A 23,753-nucleotide genomic window follows, 5' to 3' on the forward strand; every position below is an offset into this window, starting at 1 on the left:
ACAGCATCTCCGGCATGAGTCCAGGATGTAGGGATAAATATTGTAATGTAGTTGCCATTTGTATCTGACTGTTCTCTGATCACCCAGAGCAGATGCCATCCTGGCCTGAAGAGGAAAGGTCCCACTCCCTTCTCTCATTCGGTAATAGGAGGTGTGCAACTGCAACCCAAGGTGATCAATCAACCCACTCCTCCCTTCATCCTTCCGAAGAGACTTGGGCTTCTTTGGTGTCTCCCATTGGAGCCAAGTTGAATCAATGGGACGGTGGTCATCGAACCTCTATTCCTTTGTAACGTTTAGTTGCTCGTTGATGCTCCTGCGTGATGTAGCACCAAGTTTCTGTAATTTTTTTTTTAAAGTTACATTTTGAATGATAAAGTCCAAATGATAGAAACATTCAAACTTACTGACCATCCAGGGGCCGAGAAAGAATCCTCGCTGTAGCCTGCACCAGCCTTTTAGCCATTCTGTGCAATCCTTTTCGAGCCTTGTATGTAATTCCTGAAATAATAAATGGTAGCATTGACTTGATTACATTAATGACGGCCACAATGCACAATTGACAGCGGCAGAACAATGCAAAGGTTTTATCCTTTTTTGTCAAACAGTCTTAAATATTTTCTGGTCTGAATGAGTGTTCACCAAAACTAACTACTCTATTTACTAAGGTACAACAGATTTTAGAGTTTGGGGAGGAAAACAAAGATGTTTTTTTCTGCAGTTCTAAGGTGCCATTAATTCTAAGGTAGATCCTGCCTTTGGAGGTATTTTGATGAAAAAAAACTTACACCTTAGATTCAATTAAATATGATCTGTATAGTTGGTTAGATAAATGACATTTCCTTAATCCTAAAAGACTGAATGGTATTGACCCAAGCATTAAAACATGCTTGTTTACAGTCTTTCCTCTCAAGCTCGGATTATGTCTGGTCGGGGAAGTTGAACGAGAGAAAAACAGACATTTTGAGACAAAAAGATGTCAATGGCCCATTGTGTCTATGCCTCTGCCACTTGTATTATCACCCTTTATCATTCCATACTCTAGTTTGCTCCCATATCCCTAAATATTTCAGCTGCTCAGGTGCTTATCTAGTTCCTTTTGAATGATTCTATTGATCCAGCCCAAACAGCCAATGAATTGTACACCCTAACAACCCTCCGTGGTTAGCGTGAGCAATTCCTTCTAACCTATTCTCCGCTTCCTTTGCTAATGATCCTACGTACCCTTGTCACTGATTTCACAACTAAAGGAAACAACTTTTCTGTACTTGCTGTCCCACCTTTAATGGTTTATGTACTGTTACCTCCAAATCTGACTGCTCTGCCACTCCCCTGAATTGTACCTCTCCAGGTTGTATTTCCACTTGTTATTCCTTTTCCCCAAAAATTTTGTCTCTCATAATTACCAGTTAAGCTGTATCTGGCATTTTTTTCAACCATTTCTTAAAATTATTCTTACGATTTGCCATTTTAATATCAGCAGTAAACCTGACACAGAACCCCTCCTATGTCCACATTCAAGTCATTGATGTATATTGTAAAAAATCAGCTTTGCCTGGACAGATGCCTGGGACACACCACTTATTACATATTATGATATTCTGACGATCACACATTGATTCCCATTCTCTTCACTCTGTCTTTCATCGTTCTACCCACTCTACCTCTTTCTTATTATTAACTTGACCCTTAAATTTTTTAGAGTCCATTGTTTGTTACTTGCATCTTCTCTCTAAGCTCTCTCCTAACATCCCACACCTTCTGCCTCCCACCCTTCCATCGACACCTAGCTCTTTGGTCAAATTCCTCACCCCCAGCTTCCCCCTCTTACCCTGTTCAGTGATCCACATGGTCTCTGTAAAGCACTTTGAGACATTATCACATATGAAAGGCATGAATTGACCAATTGGGCAAAACTGCTCTAAGAAGTAATGCTGATGTATTCTACAGTTCAAGAACAGCAGTTAATTTAAGAAACATACTCTGAATACCAATAACTGCTTTTCTCCGCTTTATTTTCGTACATTCCTCAAATAACTGTCTAGGTCATTTGCTTTCAGCTTTCTTCATTTGTTGTCTTTGACCTGGAACAATGATTTCTATTCAGTCTTTCATTCAAAGCCACTTCCAGTACTTATTCTCCAGGTCTTATTTCCTCTCTGGACTCTTTCGCCTTCGCCTCAGTTGTATCTTTCATCCACTGCTGCTCATCATCAAGGTTCTTGATGTATTTTTCCTTCAAGTTATTTTCTCTCTCTAATATGTTCATTGTTCTATCCATTTCTCTCCAGCCTTTCCAAATTGTGGCATTTTGCATCCCATTCTTTCAGCACTTAATTTATGTTTTCATCCTCTCCCTACACACAATTTAATTGCCTTATTCTGATCTCTCCATTCCTCCAGCAAAATGTCTGTGATTTCATTCCCCAGTTATCTGAACACTGAGCAACAATGTTGAAAATAATACTTTGAATGTTATGGAACATAAATTGTGCCACGTATTACAAAAAAATGTGTGAGGTTTAGGATTTTGAGAAAAGGGAAATGTTCAATATCGTAGGGAAGTGTTCAACCAAGTGGGTTGCAGTGGGTTCAAATAGACTCCATTATATGGATGAAACATGAAAACGGTCCATTAAAGCAGGGTACATAGGCAAAGCATGTCCCTGGGGCTGAAAATGGGGAATTAATGACGCATTTAACGACAGCGCTGCAAGTTAAATAAAACAACATTTTTGCCTCTGGAGGCACTGAGACTGTTTTAAGAGGTTAACTCTGGAAGAAGCAGTGCCAGAAGTGGCAATATAAATCCAGTAGTGCCAACCTCCATTGCTTTCTACCAGCAGTACGGTATCCCAGCCTTTGTTTCATAAATCAAAAGTTGACAAATCCACGAGGAACCAGTCCACAATATTCCCAATAATTTATGTGCTAATCACTTTCCCATCTGTAGGGAAAGGATTCAATCCCAGCTATGCATTGTTAGGTTCTCTGAAAAATGTACTGAACCGCCTCTCCAACAGGTGTCATTGGACGAGTGACCTCATCGGATTCTTCTTGTGAAAATTAGTGGCTGTGTTAGCCTTCATAACAGTTATTACAATTCAAAGTGTGAAATTCTTTGAGATGTTTCAACTTGATAAGATGACATGTCGAATACTATTTTTTTTTAAAAAAGTTGAACAAAGCTGCGTGGCCAATACGTGTTTTGTTAAAATTTCTTCTTACCTTGTAAGCCCTGCTGTTCTAGTGGGAAGGTTTGCACATAGATATACGATTTCAATTTCTCTTGTTCTACTGCCTGTGTGTCAAGAGTGACAGCTTCTCTCAGTGCCAGGACTTCATAGGTAATAAACATGCAGCCGCTAAAGTAGGCAAAGAAAGGCAGAGAACCATCACCACAAAACAGATCCGGGAAATATGATCAAATTTTGTTTTGAAACTTCTCAATATTCAATAAATTATAGATAGAAGAGTAATTGACTGGCAGTGAAATACAAGATATAAAATTGAAGTCAGTGGAGGGATTCTGATCATGGAATACACCACAAGAAGCTCCAAATTATTGTCGAACCCTTGTCAGCCAGTTTGTATTAGTTAGTATTTACGAAGGGACATTGAAGGATTAGAGATGGTTCAGAGATGAGTGACGCAACTTTAACGTCAACATTGTAAGCGGAGCCTCAAAGAGCTACACGTCTTCCATTAGAGAAACGAAGATTGAAGAGGGACATGATCCAGGTTTTAAAATGATGAAAAGCATATGTGGAAATGAGCAGACCATTTGACTTATAGAAAGTATGCTTAAAAGTAACATTTCTCAAGCAGGTTAGAATCTCCTCATCTTCCCCAACAGAATAGTAAATATATAGAAAAGACATCCAACAATGGCTTTCTATGCTTTCTACATTAACTATGTTTAACCTGGATAAGTCTCTGATTGAGAAAGTAACTAATAATAATAATCATTACATTTGATACATCGCCTTTCACATCAGGAAGATATCTCAATAGTAATGACTGTTTATGTATTGGTGAATTCAGCAGCCACTTTACACACAGGAATATCCCGCAAACGGTCACAAAGCGAGTGACTAATCTTATCAAAGGATTGTTGGCCAGGACAACACGGGAAACTTTCTTCTCTTTTCAATTAGTGCCATGGGATCTTTAACGTCCACCTGAACAGACAGATGGGCCTTAATTTAATATTTCATCCAAAGTATTGAAAGATACAATTGAAGGCTGAATTGAGTAAGCACGGTCTCGGTGCTGTTGGGGGTGGGAATGAGTTGAGTTACAAAGAAAATGTATTTGCATTTTTTGGTCTTACATGGAAGTTATGGATACTGCTTTGGTCCAGGACAAGATACACATTCACTTGTTGCTGTATTTATGAGAATTCCATATTCATTTTCCCAAAAACATCACAGAAAGAAAAGGCCTTTCCGTTCATGCTAAACAAGATGTCAAATAAAATCGCTGTAGTCTTGTGTGACTTCTATAAGTCTCAAACTACAGCTAGTACAAGTTAGTAGGTGTTTGCCTACAAAATTTACCACTGCACTTTACAGTGAATCCTGAGAAGTGCTTTGAGATGTGGAAGGCACTATATTAAATTAAAGGATTATTATTTATTTTACAAACAATATCTACAAACAGAGCTAAATATATGCTCCTGAGATTCACTTTGACTTACCCTACAAAAACAGGCCCAGCATATTTTCCAATTTTTTCTGCCAAGACAGAAATAGAAAGCAATCAGTATTATCATAGTAAAACACTACATCAAGATTGTCAGGTCTGTGAATTGAAAAGATAAGGACAGTGTGCACTTTGAATGCATAGAAGATTAGAGCTTGCTAATCGAGTCAGCGTTACGTTTATTTACAGCCTGTATTACTAGACGTCTCCCACCCCACTCCCGTTAAAATCATGAAACACCCTCGATGGGGGAATGTGTTGGAAGTAATGTGTTAGACAACAAAATAAATCTACTTTTCATTCTTAACATACAAAAGCTGATAACAACTTACACATCCAGGGTAAGAAATGGCAGTACAGGCACAAAAAATATTCTGGCAGAGGATAAACTGGTTGAAAAAGCTGCAATTTGCCAACATAAAGAGGGCATATTTTAAATGGCTTCTGTAACACTACATCAATCAGTTGGTTGATCAATCAATTAAAGGTCAACTCCACTAATCCAAAATGTTTTGTTAAATGATCTTTTTATAATGCCTTAAAAAAATTTTTTCAGTAGTTCAATAGAAATTGTTGCACTGTGTTTATTTTCAAGAATAACAAGAATCTATGCGTAGGAAATTTTGAAACATCTCTGGTGCTTTTCCTTGAAGGAAAAATGTAAACTACAGTAAGAATAGCAAGTTGTGTTTTTTTTAAAGTTTGTCACAATTAAAAATACTGTTTGGACGGAACAAAAAGTCTGCAGTTACAAACGAGCATACCCTCCCTGAGAGAAGAGCTCCATCCTGACCTCCTGTCAGGAAGATGAACACTATCTGTCCATCTCAATCTCGTTGCAGTTTAACTGTGCAGCTTTCTAAATGTAAACATGATGCTCATTGACAGATCATGTCCAAATCAGTACTGAGTGTTACAAACTTGTATTGGGATTAGTATCCAAGACCACGACAGGTACAGATATTACCTAAGAGACTTAATATGGGAGTCTCCAAAGGTTGTGCTTCTTCCCCTTCTGTGGTTCAGAATGAAGAGCATCTTCTCCGAGCAACGAGAGGCTCCAAGTCAGTGTTTTATTGTTGGCAGCTATTTGGAACTTCCCAGTTTAATCTGTTTTCAAAATTTCCTTCACTTTAGGAAATCGCTAAGTTGCTTCACGTCATAAACCGATCACATGGGAGCTTCAGACATAAGCTCTATTGAACTTTCAAAACATGCTGAGCAAAAGGATGTGGAACATTCATTTCCAAATGAATTGCACAACCACACAAACACCATTAGAGGGCAGCCATATTGTTCTACACACACAAAAAATATTCTGGCAGAGGATAAACTGGATGAAAAAGCTGCAATTTGCCAACATAAAGAGGGCATACTTAAAATGGCTTCTGAAACATTATATCAATCAGTTGGTTGATCAATCGACTAAAGATCAACTCCGATAATCCAATATATGTTTTGTTAAATGATCTTCTTATAATGCCTTAAAAATGTGTTTTTCAGTAGTTCAATAGAAATTGTCGTACTGCTTATTTTCAAGACTTGCAAGAATCTGTGCATAGGAAATTTTGAAACATCTCTGGTGCCTTAGAAAAACACACATCTGTAGTGCTGAGCACTTTAAAATACAACTCAGCAGACAGACCAGCTCTAATAATAATAATCCTTGCATTTAATATAGAGCCTTATCACAACTTTGAGATAATAATAATAATAATCCTTGCATTTGATATAGTGCTTTTATCACGTCTTCGAGACGTCTCAAAGCGCTTCACAGAATATACTGTAAAGTGAATTGACTGCATATTTGTGGGCGAAACGCGGCAGCCAATTGCGCACAGCAGTGTCCCACAAACAGTCGTGGATTGAAGTGACAAATTTATTTTTTTGAAGGGATTATTACCCCCGGAAAAGTGATCTGCCAATTGACCAACAACCGGGTTCCTACTTACTGCTCGGTAAACTGAGGCGTGTGGAGTGAGGACGTTTTTTTTTGCCCAACGTTTTGCCCTGATGGGAGTTGAACCCTGGTCTCTCGCTTCCTCTAACAGCTGAGCTACGGGACTCCCAACAACACGATTTCGATAAAGGGTTCGGCACAACTACATGGCAAGGAGCTGCAAGGAGATGTGTTGGGAGGCCGACGCAACTGATCTCTGAGATTGTCCCCAGGATCTTCACATCCACATCATCAGCGAAACGTCAAGAGGCGAAACTGCCTGAATTACGGCCCACGGTATTCAACCATATCCCACAGTCTTGTCCCGCGGACGCCAGAGCAACTCCCAGCTCAGACACGTCTGGGCTCTGGTTACACGTGTGTGTGTGTCTGTCTGTCTGTGTGTCTGTCTGACTGGCGCTCACACGCCTGCGCGGCGAGGCTGCCGATCTGAGCATGCGCGGGGGAGTCAGGCGGGTGGGTGGGTGAGGTGAGGTGAGGAGACCGGCGGCGGGACCCGGGGGAGTGCTGTGTGTGGTCCCCCCCCCCAGTGTGGGCCCCGGGCCCAGTGGCTGGTGCTGTGGGTGTGTGTGTGGGCCCAGTGGTGTGGGCTGTGGTGGCCTGGTGGTGTGTGGTGTGTGTGTGGGCCCAGTGGCTGGTGCTGTGGGTGTGTGTGTGTGGGCCCAGTGGCTGGTGCTGTGGGTGGGTGGGTGTGTGGGCCCAGTGGCTGGTGCTGTGGGTGTGTGGGCCCAGTGGCTGGTGCTGTGGGTGGGTGTGTGTGTGGGCCCAGTGGCTGGTGCTGTGGGTGGGTGTGTGTGTGGGCCCAGTGGCTGGTGCTGTGGGTGTGTGTGTGGGCCCAGTGGCTGGTGCTGTGGGTGTGTGTGTGGGCCCAGTGGCTGGTGCTGTGGGTGTGTGTGTGGGCCCAGTGGCTGGTGCTGTGGGTGGGTGTGTGTGTGGGCCCAGTGGCTGGTGCTGTGGGTGGGTGTGTGCTTCCGCCGGTCCCAGTGAGTCCCGGTCACGTCAGTTGGGGCGCGGCTGAGCTGCAGCGATGAGTTGGCACTTCATTCAGTCTCGGACGTCGCCGGAGGTGTCGCAGTCGGTGCTCGGGATTACCGTTCACGTTTAAATGTGTATTAGGCGAAGTCTCCGACACGTTCCTGAGGCGGGGAATGTGGGGTTAAACCGACGGCAATGAGAATCGGATCCGACAGCGGCAGCAACTGGCACTCATCGCACCTTCCACGCGGGGTATAGAGAGCCTCAGAGAGCGCTGTGAACAGCGATCGAAGCCAAACCGCGGAAAAGGGGAATAAGGCGAACCGTAGGTATCGTCAAAGAGGAACCGTCTTCAGATGCGATCTGAAGACGGGTGAAGGGGGGGAGAGACCCCCCCACAGGTTTACATCTTTATCGGCTCCTTATTCCTTACACTTTCCGGATTGTCAGACTCATTGGCTGTGAGTGAGAACGCGCATTCAGGACATTCCCCCACATCAGTGTTGTCAAACCCCAGTCGTGCACTGAGAGCTACACGTGTGACACGAGCAATGTGAGCCACACACCGAGTCGAAAAAAGTTGCTCGTATTTAACTGACACACGTTTACATACAAAGAGAATTAGAGGCGTCGGGAGGTGCAGTGTATATTCCTTTAAATATACGGGAAACAGTTCATGCGAATTGTACGTTTAATATATAAATCTACATATTGTCACTCAAAAACATGTGTCAATTGAGCAACGCTCATTTGGTTTGATCACTCGGACAGGTATTATTTTCGATGACTGTAGGATATCAATTGAATATTCGAAAAACCTGACTGGATACATTTTTCCCACGTACACATATTTGTGTTTAGATATACGTGTTCAGATAGCCATGCACACGTCTCCGTAAGCCAATTGTCAGCGAGAATTATTTTTGAGACGCGTGCTTTCTGCTGAAGCCGCTGCGGTGCTTGTGACCCACACTGAGACCCTTCGTGAGCCATATGAGTCTGGTAGCTCTGTGGTTCGACAATGTTGTCTTATAATAATAATAATCCTTGCATTTGATATAGTGCCTTATCACGTCTTTGAGACGTCTCAAAGCGCTTCGCAGAATATGCTGTAAAGTGAATTGACTATATTTTGTGGGAGAAATCCGGCAGCCAATTGTGCACAGCAGTGTCCCTCGAACAGTCGTGGATTGAAGTGACCAATTTTTTTAATATAAAACAGACACTGGGTGTGAGGTGTTGTTGTAATATCGGTTTTGTTTCTTGCACAGAAATGGCTTGCTTTGAAGAAGTTGTGAAGGTATCCGGGAAACACCCAAAGCCTCTGGGGCTGGTTCTTCAGTATGGAACAGCGGGATTCCGTGAAAAGGCTGAACAGCTGGATCATGTCATGTTCCGCATGGGATTGCTGGCCGTCCTGAGGTCGAAGTTATCCAAATGTAGCATTGGTGTAGTGGTCACGGCCTCGCACAACCCTGAGGTACTGCGCTGTCCCACCACGGTATAGTCTGACTGAAGTGAGAAAACAGGAATTGCTTCTTTATCATTTCAAAGTCTTTAAACAGCAGAATATACCGTGTGGCCATCGGCTTATAATAACCATCCCACATTTGTTCCCTGACTTGTGCTGAGTTATCTGATCTCAGGCAAAGCAGCAGTTTGCACGCTCCTGGGTTAAGGAGAAGATAAAAACTAGCCAGTATTCCCACGTGTTAGTGGAGCGGAGCCGAGAACTGGACTTTAGCTGAAGTTGGACATTGGTTAACGACCAGACTGCACTCTGCTGTGATGTCCTGCTTCCACCATTTGTGATTCAATAGACTGCTACCAATCGTTCCGAAGAGAATATGGTGAATTGACTGCCCCATTTTATATCTCCTCCTCTTTGCATGTGATTAGCATCTCTACAATGAGGAGTGTTATTGATGGTGAAGGTGTAACCACATATGTTGTCAAACAACATGCCAGTCCTCGGTGAAGCATTTCACCGCTGTGTGCCAGGCCCAATTTATACAAGTTTTTTTGTTGACCGTAGTCTTGAAGTCAATTCATGCATTCCTCAAATATCAAAGCTTCTCTGTCAGGAATAACATTTTCCTTCAAGGATTCCCAAAGAAGCTGAATGAAATTTTTTGCATAACGGTACTGAATACTAGTCAAAATATGCCGAAACTTCATGTACCATTTGAGAGGAAGATTTTGTAATGTTGTATGTATTCCTGACTCTTAAGTGGAAGCTGTGGCTGAGTATCTTTCAGGTGCCTGAAGTTTATTCTCAGTTGCTTCATTGTTGTAAATGTGTGTTTTGACAGACCATTGGCAAACCAGCTCGGCAGGGCCTGGTTCCATATAGGGTAGAAGATACTTCAACAAACAATGTCTGAAGGGTACCAAGGTCTTCGCAGCAAGCACTTTTATAACTTATCTTTTTCTGTGATAGATGGACAATGGGGTGAAGCTGGTTGACCCTCTGGGTGAGATGCTTGCCCCTGCCTGGGAAGAGTACGCCACACTGTTAGCAAACGCAGAAGAACAGCATCTGAAGACTATTCTGACCAATGTTGTCGAGAAGGAGTCGATCAACATGCAGGAGGCGGCTCACGTGATTCTTGGCAGAGACACACGGTAGGTGTCTCGGCTTCTGCAAAGCATCTGATCTGAAAGGCAACTCATGGTAAGATTCATGCTTAGTGAGGCTTTGAAATGAACCATGAGTTTATTCCCAGCAAGAGGTATAGAGAATGCTAAATGTTTAATCCCATTTCAGGGAACATTTCTTATGACAACAAGCAGCCTGAGATTTCCCTTGGATGGGATCAAGTACTCTGTTTTTGCAGTAAGATTGTATTTTTTATTTATTTGTCTGTTGAGGTGACTGATATAAATCTGATATAAATGGAGTCCTGTAGCTCAGGGTTAGAGCACTCGTTTGCAAGCGAGAGACCTGAGTTCAATTCCAGGCAGAGGGCAAAACCTTGGGCAAGTTTCCTTACTCCACACAGAGCCTAATAATAATTCCTCCAAAACATAAAACAATAATAAATTGGTCATTTTCAATCTACGACTGTTTGTGGGACTTTGCTGTGCGCAATTGGCTGCCGCGTTCGCCCACAAAAAATATACAGTCAATTCACTTTACAGTGTGTTCTGTGAAGCGCTTTGGGACGTCCTCCCGACGTGAAAAGCGCTATATCAAATGCAAGGATTATTATTATTAAGATGATGAACACATGCACACAAACATCCCTTTCCGTGAGTATGAAAGCTTTCTGTGTTAAAGTTATATAACGTTTGCTTTTGTGCATTTTGATCTTTAGGCCTAGCAGCCTCAAGCTTTCCCAGGCTGTTATTGATGGTATCAGTGTCCTAGGAGGAAGCCACCAAGGTAAGTGTCCACATCAGTACAATGGGTAAGATTTTATGTTTGTGCATAGTAATTTGCATCTCTATGCCTCAGAGTCAGAAGGTTGTGGGTCAAATCCCAAATCAGGATTTTTGAACTCACCTTGTCTAAGCTGACACTTCCCTGATGGGGTGTATTGCATTGTCGGAGGCGCCATCCTTCAGATGAGACGTTAAACTGAGGTCCCGCCTGCCTGTTCAGGTGGACGTTAAATGGCACTATTCAAAGGGGGAAGGGAGCTTCTTCCTGGCCAATAATCCCCAAATAAATTAACTCCTTGGCTGATTGTGGGTCATCGCTATGTGCAAACTGACTGCCACATTCGTCCACAAAATACACAGACACTCCACTTCAAAGTATATCCTGTGAAGTGCTTTGATAGGTCTCGACGATGTGATAAGGCGGTATATCAAAATACAAGGATTAATATTATTATGTATTGAAAATCTGTGCCCATGTTGAAACAGAGAATGTTTTAACAGCATTGGCTGAATACTTATGGAAACATAATAAAGGACCTAGGGAAAGTGCAGGTAATGGGTTTACAGTGTGTGTATATATATATATATATATGTGTGTGTGTATATATATATATGGTAGGCTGCTGTCGTTGCTGTCAGCCGAGGGAGTTTGGGGTGGGGGAAGAACAATCAGTTCACATCAGGTCATGTCAGAATCTTTAAGGAGTGTCCTCAATGAGGTCTGACTGCCATTCATTGAAATTGAGCTAAGGAAAGCATGAGAATCACATGCTGCCATCGAATATTAGCCCTGAACCAAATTGATTTCGTGAATTCCATGGAAATCTGCTGGAGCCGAACTGGAGCCAGGCATTGTGCCCACATTAACAACAACAACTTGGATTTATATAGCGCCCTCCATGCCGGACGGCGTCTCAGAGCGCTTTAATGTTGGTTGTTGGTTGTTTCACTGGGGCTAGTGCTGAATTTTAGCCTGGAGTCTGTCTGGTTGATCAGTCTGCTGAGCTGTATAATAATAATCCTTGCATTTGATATAACGTTTTATCACGTCGTTGAGACATCTCAAAGCGCTTCACAGATATACTGCAAAGTGGATTGACTGTGTATTTTGTGAGCTGCCTGATTAATGTGATCTGTCTTTGTTGTAGATTATGGCCTTGTCACCACCCCTCAGTTGCACTACATGGTTTGCTGTTGGAACACCCAGGAGCAGTATGGGACTGCAACAGTTGAAGGATATTACAAGAAACTATCTCAAGCTTTTATTGCACTGACAGCTAAGGTAATTACCAACCATGGTTCCTTATAAGCTCTTGGTGGTCATAGGGAAATGGAATTCCCTATGACCACCAAGTCCTGTAGCTCAGTAGTTAGAGCACTCGCCTTGCAAGCGAGAGGCCTGGGTTTGATTCCCGGCAGGGCGAAACCTTGGGCAATTTTCCTTACTCCACATGCCTGATAATAATCGCTTGAGAAAAAAAACCAATAATAATTTGGTCACTCAATCCACGACTGTTTGTGGGACACTGCTGTGCGCAATTGTCTGCCACATTTTTCCCACAAAATATACAGTCAATTCACTTTACAGTATATTCTGTGAAGCGCTTTGAGACGGCTAGAAGATGTGAAAAAGCACTATATCAAATGCAAGGATTATAATGCAATACAGTCAAATGTTGGGCCCTGTGTATTACAAGTGAAATAGGAGGCACAATAGGCAATGGTCACACAAGCACGATGAAGACAGAATTAGTCAGTCAAAAAAAAGGGAGTTGCATAATGTTGGTAAATAATATAAATAATCATTGCATTTGGTATATTGTCTTACGAAACATTTTCACAGGATTCACTGTAAACTAATTGTAGGTGAACACAGCAGTAAATTTGCGCACAGTAATGCCCCACAGACAGTAATGAAGCGAATGACCAACTTTATTTGGGAGAATTTTGGGCCAGGACACTTGAAGAAAATCCCTTCTCATCTAGGTGGAATTTCAGTCTTGCTCATAAAATTGGTTTTGTTGGAGAAGTAACTTCGCTGATGAATTGTATTGAGATAGGGTTGGTCACTGATCTATTTTTCTGGTTTCCTTACAGGCTTGCTGCAGCCCTGAACAACTGAATGTGGACGGGGCTAATGGTATTGGAGCCTTGAAACTTCAGGAAATGGAGCCATATCTGCAGAAGAAGCTTATATTGAAGCTGTACAACAATGGTACCAGTGGCAAACTCAACCACCTCTGTGGGGCAGATTATGTGAAGGTCGGGCAGAAGCCACCTCAAGGCAAGTTGAGAAAGTGTTCACTTGTAAACTATCCGCTAAACAGAAAGTCATTCCAGCATTTGACAAAATTTATAGAAGAATAGTGTGTAAAATTAGTCCTTTCTGGTAACTTCAGGTGACTGCTCTGTTTATCGCAAGCTACATTTTATAATGACCCACCCAGGTCCATTTAGATATTGTTTGATGTTACAATGGAGCCCCATTGTAATGTGCTGCTGTATAACACTGATCCCCTATGAGAGTGCCTCATGGTCTCGCGTCTGGCTACCTGCATCACGCACGCACAGCCTGTCTGGCTTGCAGTATTATGTTTGGTTGTGTGTAATGTCAGTGTACAACTTAACCTATTAACACGAGCAGCAAAATAATAATAATCCTTGCTTTTGGTATTGTTGTGTATTGTGAGGCCGGGGCTTTCTGTGCAAGTGCAGTCATGTGACCGGTGAAGGCACCATGTGGAAGCACTGAATGAGGTTCCTTTGTAAAATCAGGCTTTCTAAGCAAAAAAAAACTTCTGACTTGACAAGCTGGAATACATATAATAATCCTCCCATTTGATATGCCGTCCGGCATGAAGGGCGCTATATAAATCCAAGTTGTTGTTATCACGTCTTCTAGACGTCTCAAAGCGCTTAACAGAAATATACTGTAAAGTGAATTGACTATATTCTTTGGGCAAAACGTATAAGAGATGTGGTGAAAGCAGACAGTCTTACTCAGTATCTGAACACAAAAGCATTTTGTTATTACTTTGTTACAGTTGGAGCACTGTTTGATATCAGCCAACTGTTCAACTGAATGAGTTTAATAAAGGAGGTGGCTCTCTTGTGGCATTGGTATGGACCAGGTTCACAGTGAAGGGATATTTGTTTTCTGTTTAGGTTTGGACATGAAGGTTAACGAGCGGAGCTGTTCATTTGACGGAGACGGGGACCGAATTGTGTACTATTACGCCGACAAAGCTGGGCAATTCCATTTACTTGACGGAGACAAGATAGCAACTTTAATTACCACCTTTCTGATGGAACTTCTTGCCAAGGTGCCGCTTCCCTTTAACAGTTAATCAGCAATTATCATCTGGCATAACTTTTGTATTGAAGGATTATTTGGAAAATGTGAAGAATCACATTGAAAAAATACAAATGTCGAGGTAATGGGAATACTTTCTAAATCCCAGTTCATCTCTTCTCCAATCTATACAACATGTTACACCTCCCATTATCACCGGAGACTTGTCAGTTTTGCAAGCTGTGAGTGAATGGGGCACTCTTCATTGCAGAAGTAGCACTAGAGCTAGATATTCGGTACATGGTCTCAGAATGGATTTCTGCTTTTAATCCTCAGGTAGACTTAGATTTGCAGATAGCAGTGGTGCAGACTGCCTACGCCAATGGAAGCTCAACAAGATACATAGAAGAAGTTATGAAGGTAAGAATACAATTCTGAGATTGATGTTTCTTACAATAACTTTAGACAAATATGAGTTCCTTTTCCAAAATTTTAAGTAGCATCTCAGGAGCTGGCTGGCATTCAATGTTTGTGTGAGGTTTCTGTCTTGAAATGTTCTCTATCTTTATAACAGTACATGCACTTCTGTTTTGGTTTTCCCAGGTTCCCGTTCACTGTGTGAGTACAGGGGTGAAGCATTTACATCATAAAGCCCAGGAGTTTGATGTTGGTGTTTATTTTGAAGCCAATGGCCATGGCACAGTAAGTGTTTGAATGGGGAGCTCACAGATTCATAGAAAGCACAGCTCAGAATCAGGCCATTCAGCCTATCCAATCTGGCTAGTACTTATACTCTACATGGGTGCCTAACCTAGATCCTATCCCTAGTCCCATATCCAGCTATTTCTCCATATCCCTCAACTTTATTCTCTCTTAACCCAGTAAATTACTGTAATGGATAAATAGGAATCAGGGAAGAAAGGAACACTCTTACCTGAAATCCTGTTTTTTGAAATAATTTGCAACTATTGTGATTGCACTTTTATTTGAAAAAAAAGTGCTATCCCCAGTAATGGAAAGCTTCTACCTTTCCTCTTGCATAATTTTGTAACAAGTCAATATCGAAAAGAGAAGTTTTTCCTTGTGTCATTGCCAGCGCTCCTCCAGATACATTGATTGTTGACTTTACTGCTGTTTGCTGTATCTCGCTGCTGCAAATGGCGGCTGTGTTTCCCTACAGAAACAGACACTCCTCTGTGAAGTGCTTTGAGACTTTTCATTGTGCTGAGAGGTTATAAAAAGTTCTTTCTTTGCCTCTGAATCCCCACAATTCCATGTACTGCACAAGGTGCTGTGTTGCTGCTACAGTAAGTCTGAGCAAGCTTTCACTTTACAATCTTCCAAGGTACTTTTCAGTAAGGAAGCTGAGAAGAAGATCAGAAGGATGGTCCTGGATGAGAAGCAATCAAAAGAGAAATGCGATGCAGCTAAAATGCTTGCAAACACTATTGATCTGATCAACCAGGTAAGTCAGTCTCGGACAGAGTATGATACGTAACATGGAAGCTTTCCATTCACTGCTTGTTAGTGGGTTTTTCGCTGCTATGAATGTGCTCAGCTTTTCTGTGAATGCATGCGGGATACTGGTAAAGAAATGTTAGCGATTGCCAGTAAAATGAGATTGCATTGTTGTAACTACTCCTTTTTACGTCCAATAATGTGTCACTGGAGTGCAGGGGTTTTCTTCACTTTGAGATTGTAATCGTTTCTGATCCTATACACAATGGAAATATTCCCTAAGTTCTTCCAAGTACAAGTCGTTTCTGGGTAGTCAGGATAAATCTGAAGATAGTGCACAGGGACATCTGTTCTGCAGGTTACATCTCGGATGTCTGGTCTACGAACGCTAGTATTCTTGACTGATTGTCCAGTCTGTGGTGGGGCAGATTTACTGGAGTCCAGTGATGTGTTGCTGGAGCTGAGAGCAGCCCAGAAACTGACATAAGTAGCTTCTCAGTTTTCATTTATCTGCTGAGAGCGTGAATACAGCCAGCGGACACCGAGGCCGCTCCAGAGATTTATATTAATGAGCAATTGAATTCTGGACCGTGAGCAGGTTGCTATTGTTGCTTCTTATTTTAAAACAAAATTAACCCTAATATTCTGAACTGCTCTTGCCCTGTTGCTGGCTTAGTTTGGATTGATTTTACCTGCTGCAGCAAAGAGGAGGAAGACTGAGGTCCGGCCCTCTTCTGGATCTGGTGGCTTTGCTGACCTCTTGTATCTGCTTTTCAGACGGTGGGTGACGCCATATCAGACATGCTGATAATCGAGGCCATCCTTTCAATCAAAGGTTTCACTGTGCAGCAATGGAATTCCATTTACACTGACCTCCCCAACAGGCAACTCAAAGTCAAGGTGAGGCCACTTTACTTGGCATGTGTTTTGCGATGTGGGGGAGATAATTAAGGAAGGGGGGAAAATCGAGGATCTTGATACAAGTTTCAGTAAATAACTGCTCTCTGGAGATTTGTTTTAGATTCTGATTTTTATAATCCAAGTCCAAGTCTTCCAGCTGTGTTTTATAGTGCTATGTGGTTTGCACCAGGTGGTCAATCGGCAAGTGATCAGCACAGTTAACGCTGGGAGACGTGCAGTGACTCCCCCGGGGCTCCAGGAACAGCTCGATATTCTGGTGAAGAAGTACAAGTTGTCACGGGCTTTTGTTCGTCCATCAGGCACAGAAGACGTGGTGCGGGTGTACGCTGAAGCAGACACCCAGGTAATGCCAACAACAAATTGCATTTACATAACGCCTTTCACATCAGGAGAATGTCTCAACTCATTGGATAGTCAAGGGTTTCCACTCAATGGCAGTGAGATACTTTGAGACGTTCCCCTGATGTAGAATGCAAGGATTATTTTTCTTCTAAGGGCAAAATTGCTGCTTACAGGATAAATGCGGCAACTCCATTCTTGGTTACAGCCTGGAAACGCAAGGCATCTGCTTCTTTCAAGTTAAATTCATGTTGGCCCAAACTTAGAATAGGACCCAAAACGTTGTGTTCTATCACTGTATCAGTATTCATGATACATCAATATTCATGCCTTGTTTTATACACACACGTATACACACATATATAGCTATAGACACAACTACTTGGTGTGAGTGGTAGCCATCTTCATTTCCCTTCACTTGTAAGGTACGTGGAGCATGGCAACATCTCTGCAAGTTAGCCACCCGTTCTTCTACAAATTCACCCTTCAATGGCAGGCTTTGACTGAATAAAATATTTTGGGTCTTATCTTGGACAATGGTTTTCTGCTTGGAGCTGGACTGCTCTTTGCCCTTGTTTTGATAGCACGAACACCACTCTATAACTGACTACACTTAGCTGAACCTGTACAAACGGGCCACCCGTCCAGCACAAGAGCAAATTGATCTCCCATAGAATAAAGCTTTACTTTTCTTTCTGCTGTTGTTCACAGCAGTGTATGATTTCACGCAATGTTTATTCGTGTTTTACAGAGCAATGCAGATACACTGGCACACAAGGTCAGCTGCCTTGTTTACGAGTTAGCTGGAGGTGTCGGAGAGAAACCGAAGCCACTGCATTGAACAAATAGAGATCAAAACATTAGCAAGTATGTCAACATTTGCAAAACCAGGTGCCTTACTTTACAATAACACTACATCGACTGGTATCAGCACAGCTGGAATTTCAGTAACCCTTCACACCTCAATGTACAGATTCCATTAGAACAAATGGTGGCCATTTGTACGCTCTAATCAGAATTACTCACTGGAAATCCTGACAAAGCAAAAGTTAAGTTTGAAATATTTGCCTGGATAGGGTTAGAATTTAGGAAAAGTACCCCCACAAGAGCTGCAGAAATGAGGCATTTGCAGCCTTTTGTTATTATTTAGATTCCAGCCCAGCTCACTCCCACTTCTGAGCCAGAAGGTTGTGGGTTCAAGTCCCGTTAGGATTTTGAAGTCACATTCCAACAGAGTGCTGCAGTGCACTGCATTGTCGGGAGGCGCTGTCCTTCAGATTAGATATTAAACTGAGATCCCTTCTGCCTGTTCAGGTGGATGTTAAAGATCTCGCGACACTACTTGGAAAGAGGAGGGACTTTCTTCCAGATTAAATTGTTCACTATTGTCTGTTTGTGGGATATTGCGGTGTGCCTATTGGCTATCGCATTGGCCTACAAAATACACAGTCACTGCATTTTACAGTAAAATCCAGTGAAGCACTTAGACACCCCTCCTGTAAAATGCAAGGATTTTATTTCATCTAAGAGCAATATTGATGTTTTTAAGGACGCATATGGTGATTCCAATCTTAGTCACTGCCTGGTAACACACAAGGAGCCATCCTGTGGATGTAAACTAGGGGAATGTGAAATGAGTGACTTATTTAATAATTGAAATAATTTCTTTGTTACATTGGAAAATCCTATAAAGTACCAATGTTTTTTATGTTTTTTTTTGCACATTCCATCCCAGACAAATGGAAATGCACATTGAAAGTCTTAAACGGGATAATACTCTGCAGAACAAAAAACAATGCCCAACTGGTGGTTTTCTTATTGGATCTGGGTGACTGAATATCATTAGTCATTTACCAAGAGGGCAAAATAATGCTCTTCCACTCACGTAGTTTATCTCTAAAGTGACCTGCAAGAAAGGTGTTTTGCGGGGGGGGGTCGAATGGTTATTACAAGTACTGCATGAAGGAAGGGAAAAGAATAAGATGGCTGGGAGGGACCATGGAGGAAGTTTTTTTAATGTCAGGGTTAGGTTTTAATCATTTGAAGTTATCTATTCTGAAAACTATCATGGTGGTGGGTTTAAAGTTTTTCTACCAAAAACAAGTTTATAGCAGTTTTACTTTTTCAGCTGATGTGTGCATTAAAATACTTCTGTAAATCTTTTATTGGGCCAAAGTATGGGAGGGACTTTAACCAACAACCACATTCGCAGAGTGAGTTGAAAATTCAAATGCCTCAGTTCAGCTTCTACCAGAATGCTTTGGGATTGGAGGGGACTAGCACTAGAATAGACAGTGTTGGACCAAATTACCTCTTTATGATCTATGGTACTGTAGTCCATTTTTTATCACAATGAGGAAAACACGCAGAATAATAGGTCACCAATTATACAATTTATCACAGGAGTGCATTTATTCAGAACAAAAGGGAATAGAACAGTCAGCCATTTACATTTTAGGCACCATAATTGATATGAGCCAATGATACAACAAAAAAACCTGATTCATAAGTTCAGCATTCAGGACTCATCTCATATGTACAAATACAGTTAATTAATTACACCCTTGAAATGAGCTTCTCATTTACATACACTAAAATGTACACCTTGTGGAATATTTTCTTTTGAATGATTGTTAGCTACAGAAGGAAGCAAACCTTCCATTAAGCCTTTATAACACCTTCCAGGAAATCTTTCTCGAGTACCTCTTCGATTTTTTGTCTGGCCTTGTTCCAGAAGGCTTTCTGGTTCTCTGTTTTAATGTCCTTGTTTGAGAAGGAGCTTGTGTAGGGGACAGGACTCCCTGAGTGTCCAGCAGACCTGCTTGTGACTTTGTTGGAAAAAAACTGGCTGAGGACGTTGAAGAAAGGCAAAAGATGCTCAATGCTGCGAATGGAGTAAACAGTGAGCAGAAGGTGACCTGGTTCCCAGGCTAGCGTTCTCCCTGAGTTATCCTCTTCTGGATTTTTCTGCAAATGTACAACAAAATCTATCAACCCTGCTGCTATTAACCATCCAACTCCTGTTGTTCTGGAAGTATTCATAGTCAATTTAATTTCACGCTTTTTGCACACTTCCATTACCCGTGAAATTGAATTGCTAGTTTCATTTATTGGGTACTAACTCACTTCAACCTGGTGCTGCATTAAACTCAATTTGTGGTGCCAAGGAAAGGATCCATACAGTTTATCAATTCCAGGTCTTCTTTTAATTTGCAATCTATTCCTAAAACGAACATCAACAAGTAGTACACCAAAAAACTCCTCCTGCTACGCAAATAGAGGCTAATATGGATATTTAAATACAGTAGATAGTAGAAATGAGAAAAAAATGGCACACAGACAAAAGTGAGTCTGTTCGAGCACAGGACTGATTCAACAGACAGCAATTTATTGCTTTCACTGATTTAGAAAATGGTAGAGCTGGAAAATTGCCATCAACTTGATTCAAATGCCTCAGTTCAGCTTCTACTGGAATGCTTCGGTGGGGGGGGGGGGAACTAGCACTAGAATAGACAGTGTTGGACCTGATCTCATCTCATATGTACAAATAAAGTTAATTAATTACACCCTTGAAATGAGCTCCTCATTTACATACACTAAAATGTACACCTTGTGGAATATTTTCTTTTGAATGATTGTTAGCTACAGAAGGAAGCAAACCTTCCATTAAACCTTTATAACACCTTCCAGGAAATCTTGGAGTCCTGGAGCTCAGTGGTTAGAGCACTCGCTTTGCAAGTGAGAGACCTGAGTTCAATTCCTGGCAGGGCGAAACCTTGGGCAAGTTTCCTTACTCCACTCGCCTAATAATAATACCTCCAAAAAAACAAAACAATAATAAATTGGTCATTTTGAATCTATGACTGTTTGTGGAACATTGCTGTGCACAATTGGCTGCTGTGTTCGCCCACAAATATACAGTCAATTCACTTTACAGTATATTCTGTGAAGCGCTTTGGGATGTCTAGAAGACGTGAAAAGTGCTATATTAAATGCAAGGATTATTATTTATTATTATTTGCATCATACTTGACTGAGAAGCCAAACAATGTCCAAACAACATGGAATGAAGAGGTGCCACTGAGCTCTCCTGAAATGTCTGATCTGGGGCAGAACCCAACAACTAATGAGATTTTAAAGAAACTTTGCTATTCCTAAACAAAAACAGGAGTCGCTGGGAACCCTCAAAGGGTCAGGTAACGTCTATGGAGGCATCTATGGATACTACTATTCCTATCTCAGTTGAAGCTCTTTGAGAGTACCCCTGGATTTGAAAGGCACTATATCAAATGCACAGATTGTTTTTTCAGCCTCTAATGCAATGTGAGTTGTTAATTCTCTTTTCTCAATTCTCTCTTCCTCTTGACTCTTGGTGAGCTACCACAGTTGCCTTGCTACCTGCTCAAGTAGTATAAGCAGAGAATGAGAGATTGTCCTCACACCAAAACACTTTGAAAACAGATTTTTTAAATAATAATAATCCTTACAGTTGGTATACTGCCTTTCACATCAGGAGGGCAACCCAAAGCAAATGCCCCAAAAATAGTGATCAGGAAGAAGGGAGGGGGCAGAAACACTGCCATAAATATTGCTTAAGGGAAGATGCTTTTACCTTTGCTCTTTTCCTAAGCAGTTTTGCCAATCGAACCACATAGGGTTTAAATTCCCGTTGATGGGTCCCCTGTCTCCGGACCTCCAGACCAGAGTCATCAGATACTTCTGGAATGAAGGCCCAGCGATACCTATTGCAAACAATAAACTGAAATTAATCATTGTTAATCACCAATTATTATTTAATTAATATTTATAATATATTGTTAATTTAAATTAATAATTTCTGCATGTGTCAAGACACCTGGCTGACCCCCGAACAATTGATTATTATGACCTATAAGTACACAGGGACTGCACTTTACAGTAAATCCTTTGAGAAGTTATAAGGTGTTTATCAATACACAAGGATTCTACTGGCGAAACAAATATTCTATTGCCGACGCTAGTAAAAATGCAAGGCCACAATGATAACAGCAAATAGGCTGTGCTTTAACATTACTCACATCTGGAACTGCGGAAGGTTTCCAGAGGGTAAGGTCAGTGCAAGATCCAGGAATTTGCACGCTGATAGGTAGAGACCAAGCCACCGCTGGTTGTTGTAGGATGTGGAGAAACCATTTCCTCCCATGTAGGTGGTCTCTAACCCGGTCACTGATGGACCTGCAGTTCTAAAATGGGGAATAACGTTAACATTGAGACAACATTTACTCCGGATTTTGGAATTTTTACCCTTCAAGGAATAATCCTGGGAAAAGACCCATCTATACTCAAGTACTTGACTTGTAAACACAGATATGACATTGACAGTTATTTGTTTGCGCATCAAGTCTTTATAATCATCATGCAAAGTAGACGCAACACTAGAATTTGAAGCCACATCATGCACTCTCAGATAGAGTATCCTGGGGCCAGACACAGAGTAGGTTCCCTTCTACCCTGACCCCCAATCTCAAACCATCATCCCCTGGACGTGTTCGATCTTTAACATTCCCCCCACCTCCCAATCTGAGATTGCCAATTTAGTGTCAACAGGTGCACAGTTTTGTGCCATGAGCCCAGGCCTACAACTACGAAGTGTGTTGAGACTACCCAAACTCATGTCACCTGGGACCTTCAGAGCCAACATAGAGAACCAACATCAACAGTTTGTTAGATCAGGAACTTGCTTTGGGAGAATTACTGCAGGTTGACTACAGAGATGGATGTGCAGCAATATCGTACCTCGAAATGTCTTCATCTGCTGTAAGCTCTTGCTCCATCAGCAAACACACTTGCACCTTTAAATAACATCAAAAAATGTCAAGGCAACAACTTACAATGCATCAATTCAGCTCAATCACCTCCCCCCAAACAGCAGCTTGTCCACTTTGTTGTTAATTAACAACTAATCAGAACAGATTGCAAACGTTATTCTAACGAATCTGAAATGATACAACTGTTCAATAATAAACTTAATACAAAAGGTTGTCATGTTTCAATCCTGGTTTGTACTAATGAGGGTAGCCTTCAGTCAGATGGGGGGAATTGGCCCAATAGTTCTAATTAACCTATTTAAAGCATTGGAGAATAACCAGTAGTCCTGTCATTGGTGGTTAATTGCATAATTAAAAATATTTGAGTGTATTTGAACATGGTTAAGCCCACAAGCTATTAACCCAAGTCATAGTTCAGACCCTGAAGAGATTTGAAACAAAAATAGATTGGGAACACTCAGCAGGTCAGGCAACATCTATGGAGAAAGGAACGTGAGCCAACATTTCAGATCCACAACCTTTCATCAGACCTCATGAGATTTGATTAGAATTGTGAAATTAATTCACTCCGTCGCTCAGTGGATGAGAATGGCATTTTGCATTCAGTTCACAATGTGTATGGCCAATGGCTAAATCAAGTCCTGGCCACCAATTTCTAAGGATAAGTTAAGTCTTATTATTCACAAAATAAAAACCTCGGCAATTTTTTTGTGGGTGGAGTCTATTTTCTGTGTTCAGGAATGCTTTTCTTCATCTTACCAGTTCTGTGATCATCGTTGGCCACAGTGAAGTCAGATGCTGTGGAGACATTCGCAACAGTAACACACGGAAGAAAAGGAAGACCTGGGCGTGGAGTGTGGGCACTTGAGGCAGACGAAGGCTTTCCACCAAGCGCTCTGTAACACAGCACTTT

At 41.7% G+C, this 23,753-nt stretch overlaps 3 protein-coding genes across 6 annotated transcripts in view; 1 reads left to right on the top strand and 2 right to left on the bottom strand.

Annotated features, from left to right (window-relative positions):
* The window catches only part of serac1 (serine active site containing 1), a 40,319-nt gene extending 34,639 nt beyond the window's left edge, over positions 1 to 5,680 (bottom strand). Inside the window, exons 1-4 of the mRNA XM_007893873.2 lie at positions 5,672 to 5,680; positions 4,700 to 4,736; positions 3,229 to 3,365; positions 412 to 501 (exon numbers count right to left, since the gene is read on the bottom strand). Of these exons, the coding sequence (XP_007892064.2) occupies positions 412 to 501; positions 3,229 to 3,358 (220 nt within the window). The 5' untranslated portion in view covers positions 3,359 to 3,365; positions 4,700 to 4,736; positions 5,672 to 5,680. The remainder of the gene's footprint in view (positions 1 to 411; positions 502 to 3,228; positions 3,366 to 4,699; positions 4,737 to 5,671) is intronic.
* Positions 5,681 to 7,586: 1,906 nt separating this feature from the next.
* On the top strand, positions 7,587 to 23,666 carry pgm3 (phosphoglucomutase 3). Of its 4 annotated transcripts, XM_007893866.2 has the most exons (14): positions 7,587 to 7,964; positions 8,911 to 9,119; positions 10,080 to 10,264; positions 10,957 to 11,024; positions 12,172 to 12,305; positions 13,121 to 13,307; positions 14,189 to 14,346; positions 14,652 to 14,735; positions 14,919 to 15,017; positions 15,661 to 15,780; positions 16,551 to 16,673; positions 16,864 to 17,037; positions 17,785 to 17,900; positions 23,603 to 23,666. In XM_007893866.2, the coding sequence occupies exons 2-13, from the start codon at positions 8,913 to 8,915 to the stop codon at positions 17,872 to 17,874; spliced, it is 1,629 nt and encodes a 542-aa protein (XP_007892057.1). In that variant the 5' UTR covers positions 7,587 to 7,964; positions 8,911 to 8,912; the 3' UTR covers positions 17,875 to 17,900; positions 23,603 to 23,666. The 4 variants fall into 4 exon arrangements, with proteins under 4 accessions (XP_007892057.1, XP_007892058.1, XP_007892056.1 ...); XM_007893867.2 differs by lacking the exon at positions 23,603 to 23,666 and having other exon boundaries at positions 7,587 to 7,968; positions 17,785 to 18,511; XM_007893865.2 differs by lacking the exon at positions 23,603 to 23,666 and having other exon boundaries at positions 17,785 to 18,511.
* Positions 19,422 to 23,753, bottom strand: part of dop1a (DOP1 leucine zipper like protein A) — a 62,167-nt gene continuing 57,835 nt past the window's right edge. The window contains 5 exon segments of the mRNA XM_007893870.2: positions 19,422 to 20,000; positions 21,646 to 21,775; positions 22,091 to 22,255; positions 22,809 to 22,864; positions 23,600 to 23,736. Coding sequence (XP_007892061.2) covers positions 19,695 to 20,000; positions 21,646 to 21,775; positions 22,091 to 22,255; positions 22,809 to 22,864; positions 23,600 to 23,736 — 794 coding nt within the window. The 3' untranslated portion in view covers positions 19,422 to 19,694.

Source organism: Callorhinchus milii, unplaced genomic scaffold (genome assembly GCF_018977255.1).
Source record: "Callorhinchus milii isolate IMCB2004 unplaced genomic scaffold, IMCB_Cmil_1.0 Scaffold3, whole genome shotgun sequence".
Classification (NCBI taxonomy): Eukaryota; Metazoa; Chordata; class Chondrichthyes; order Chimaeriformes; family Callorhinchidae; genus Callorhinchus; species Callorhinchus milii.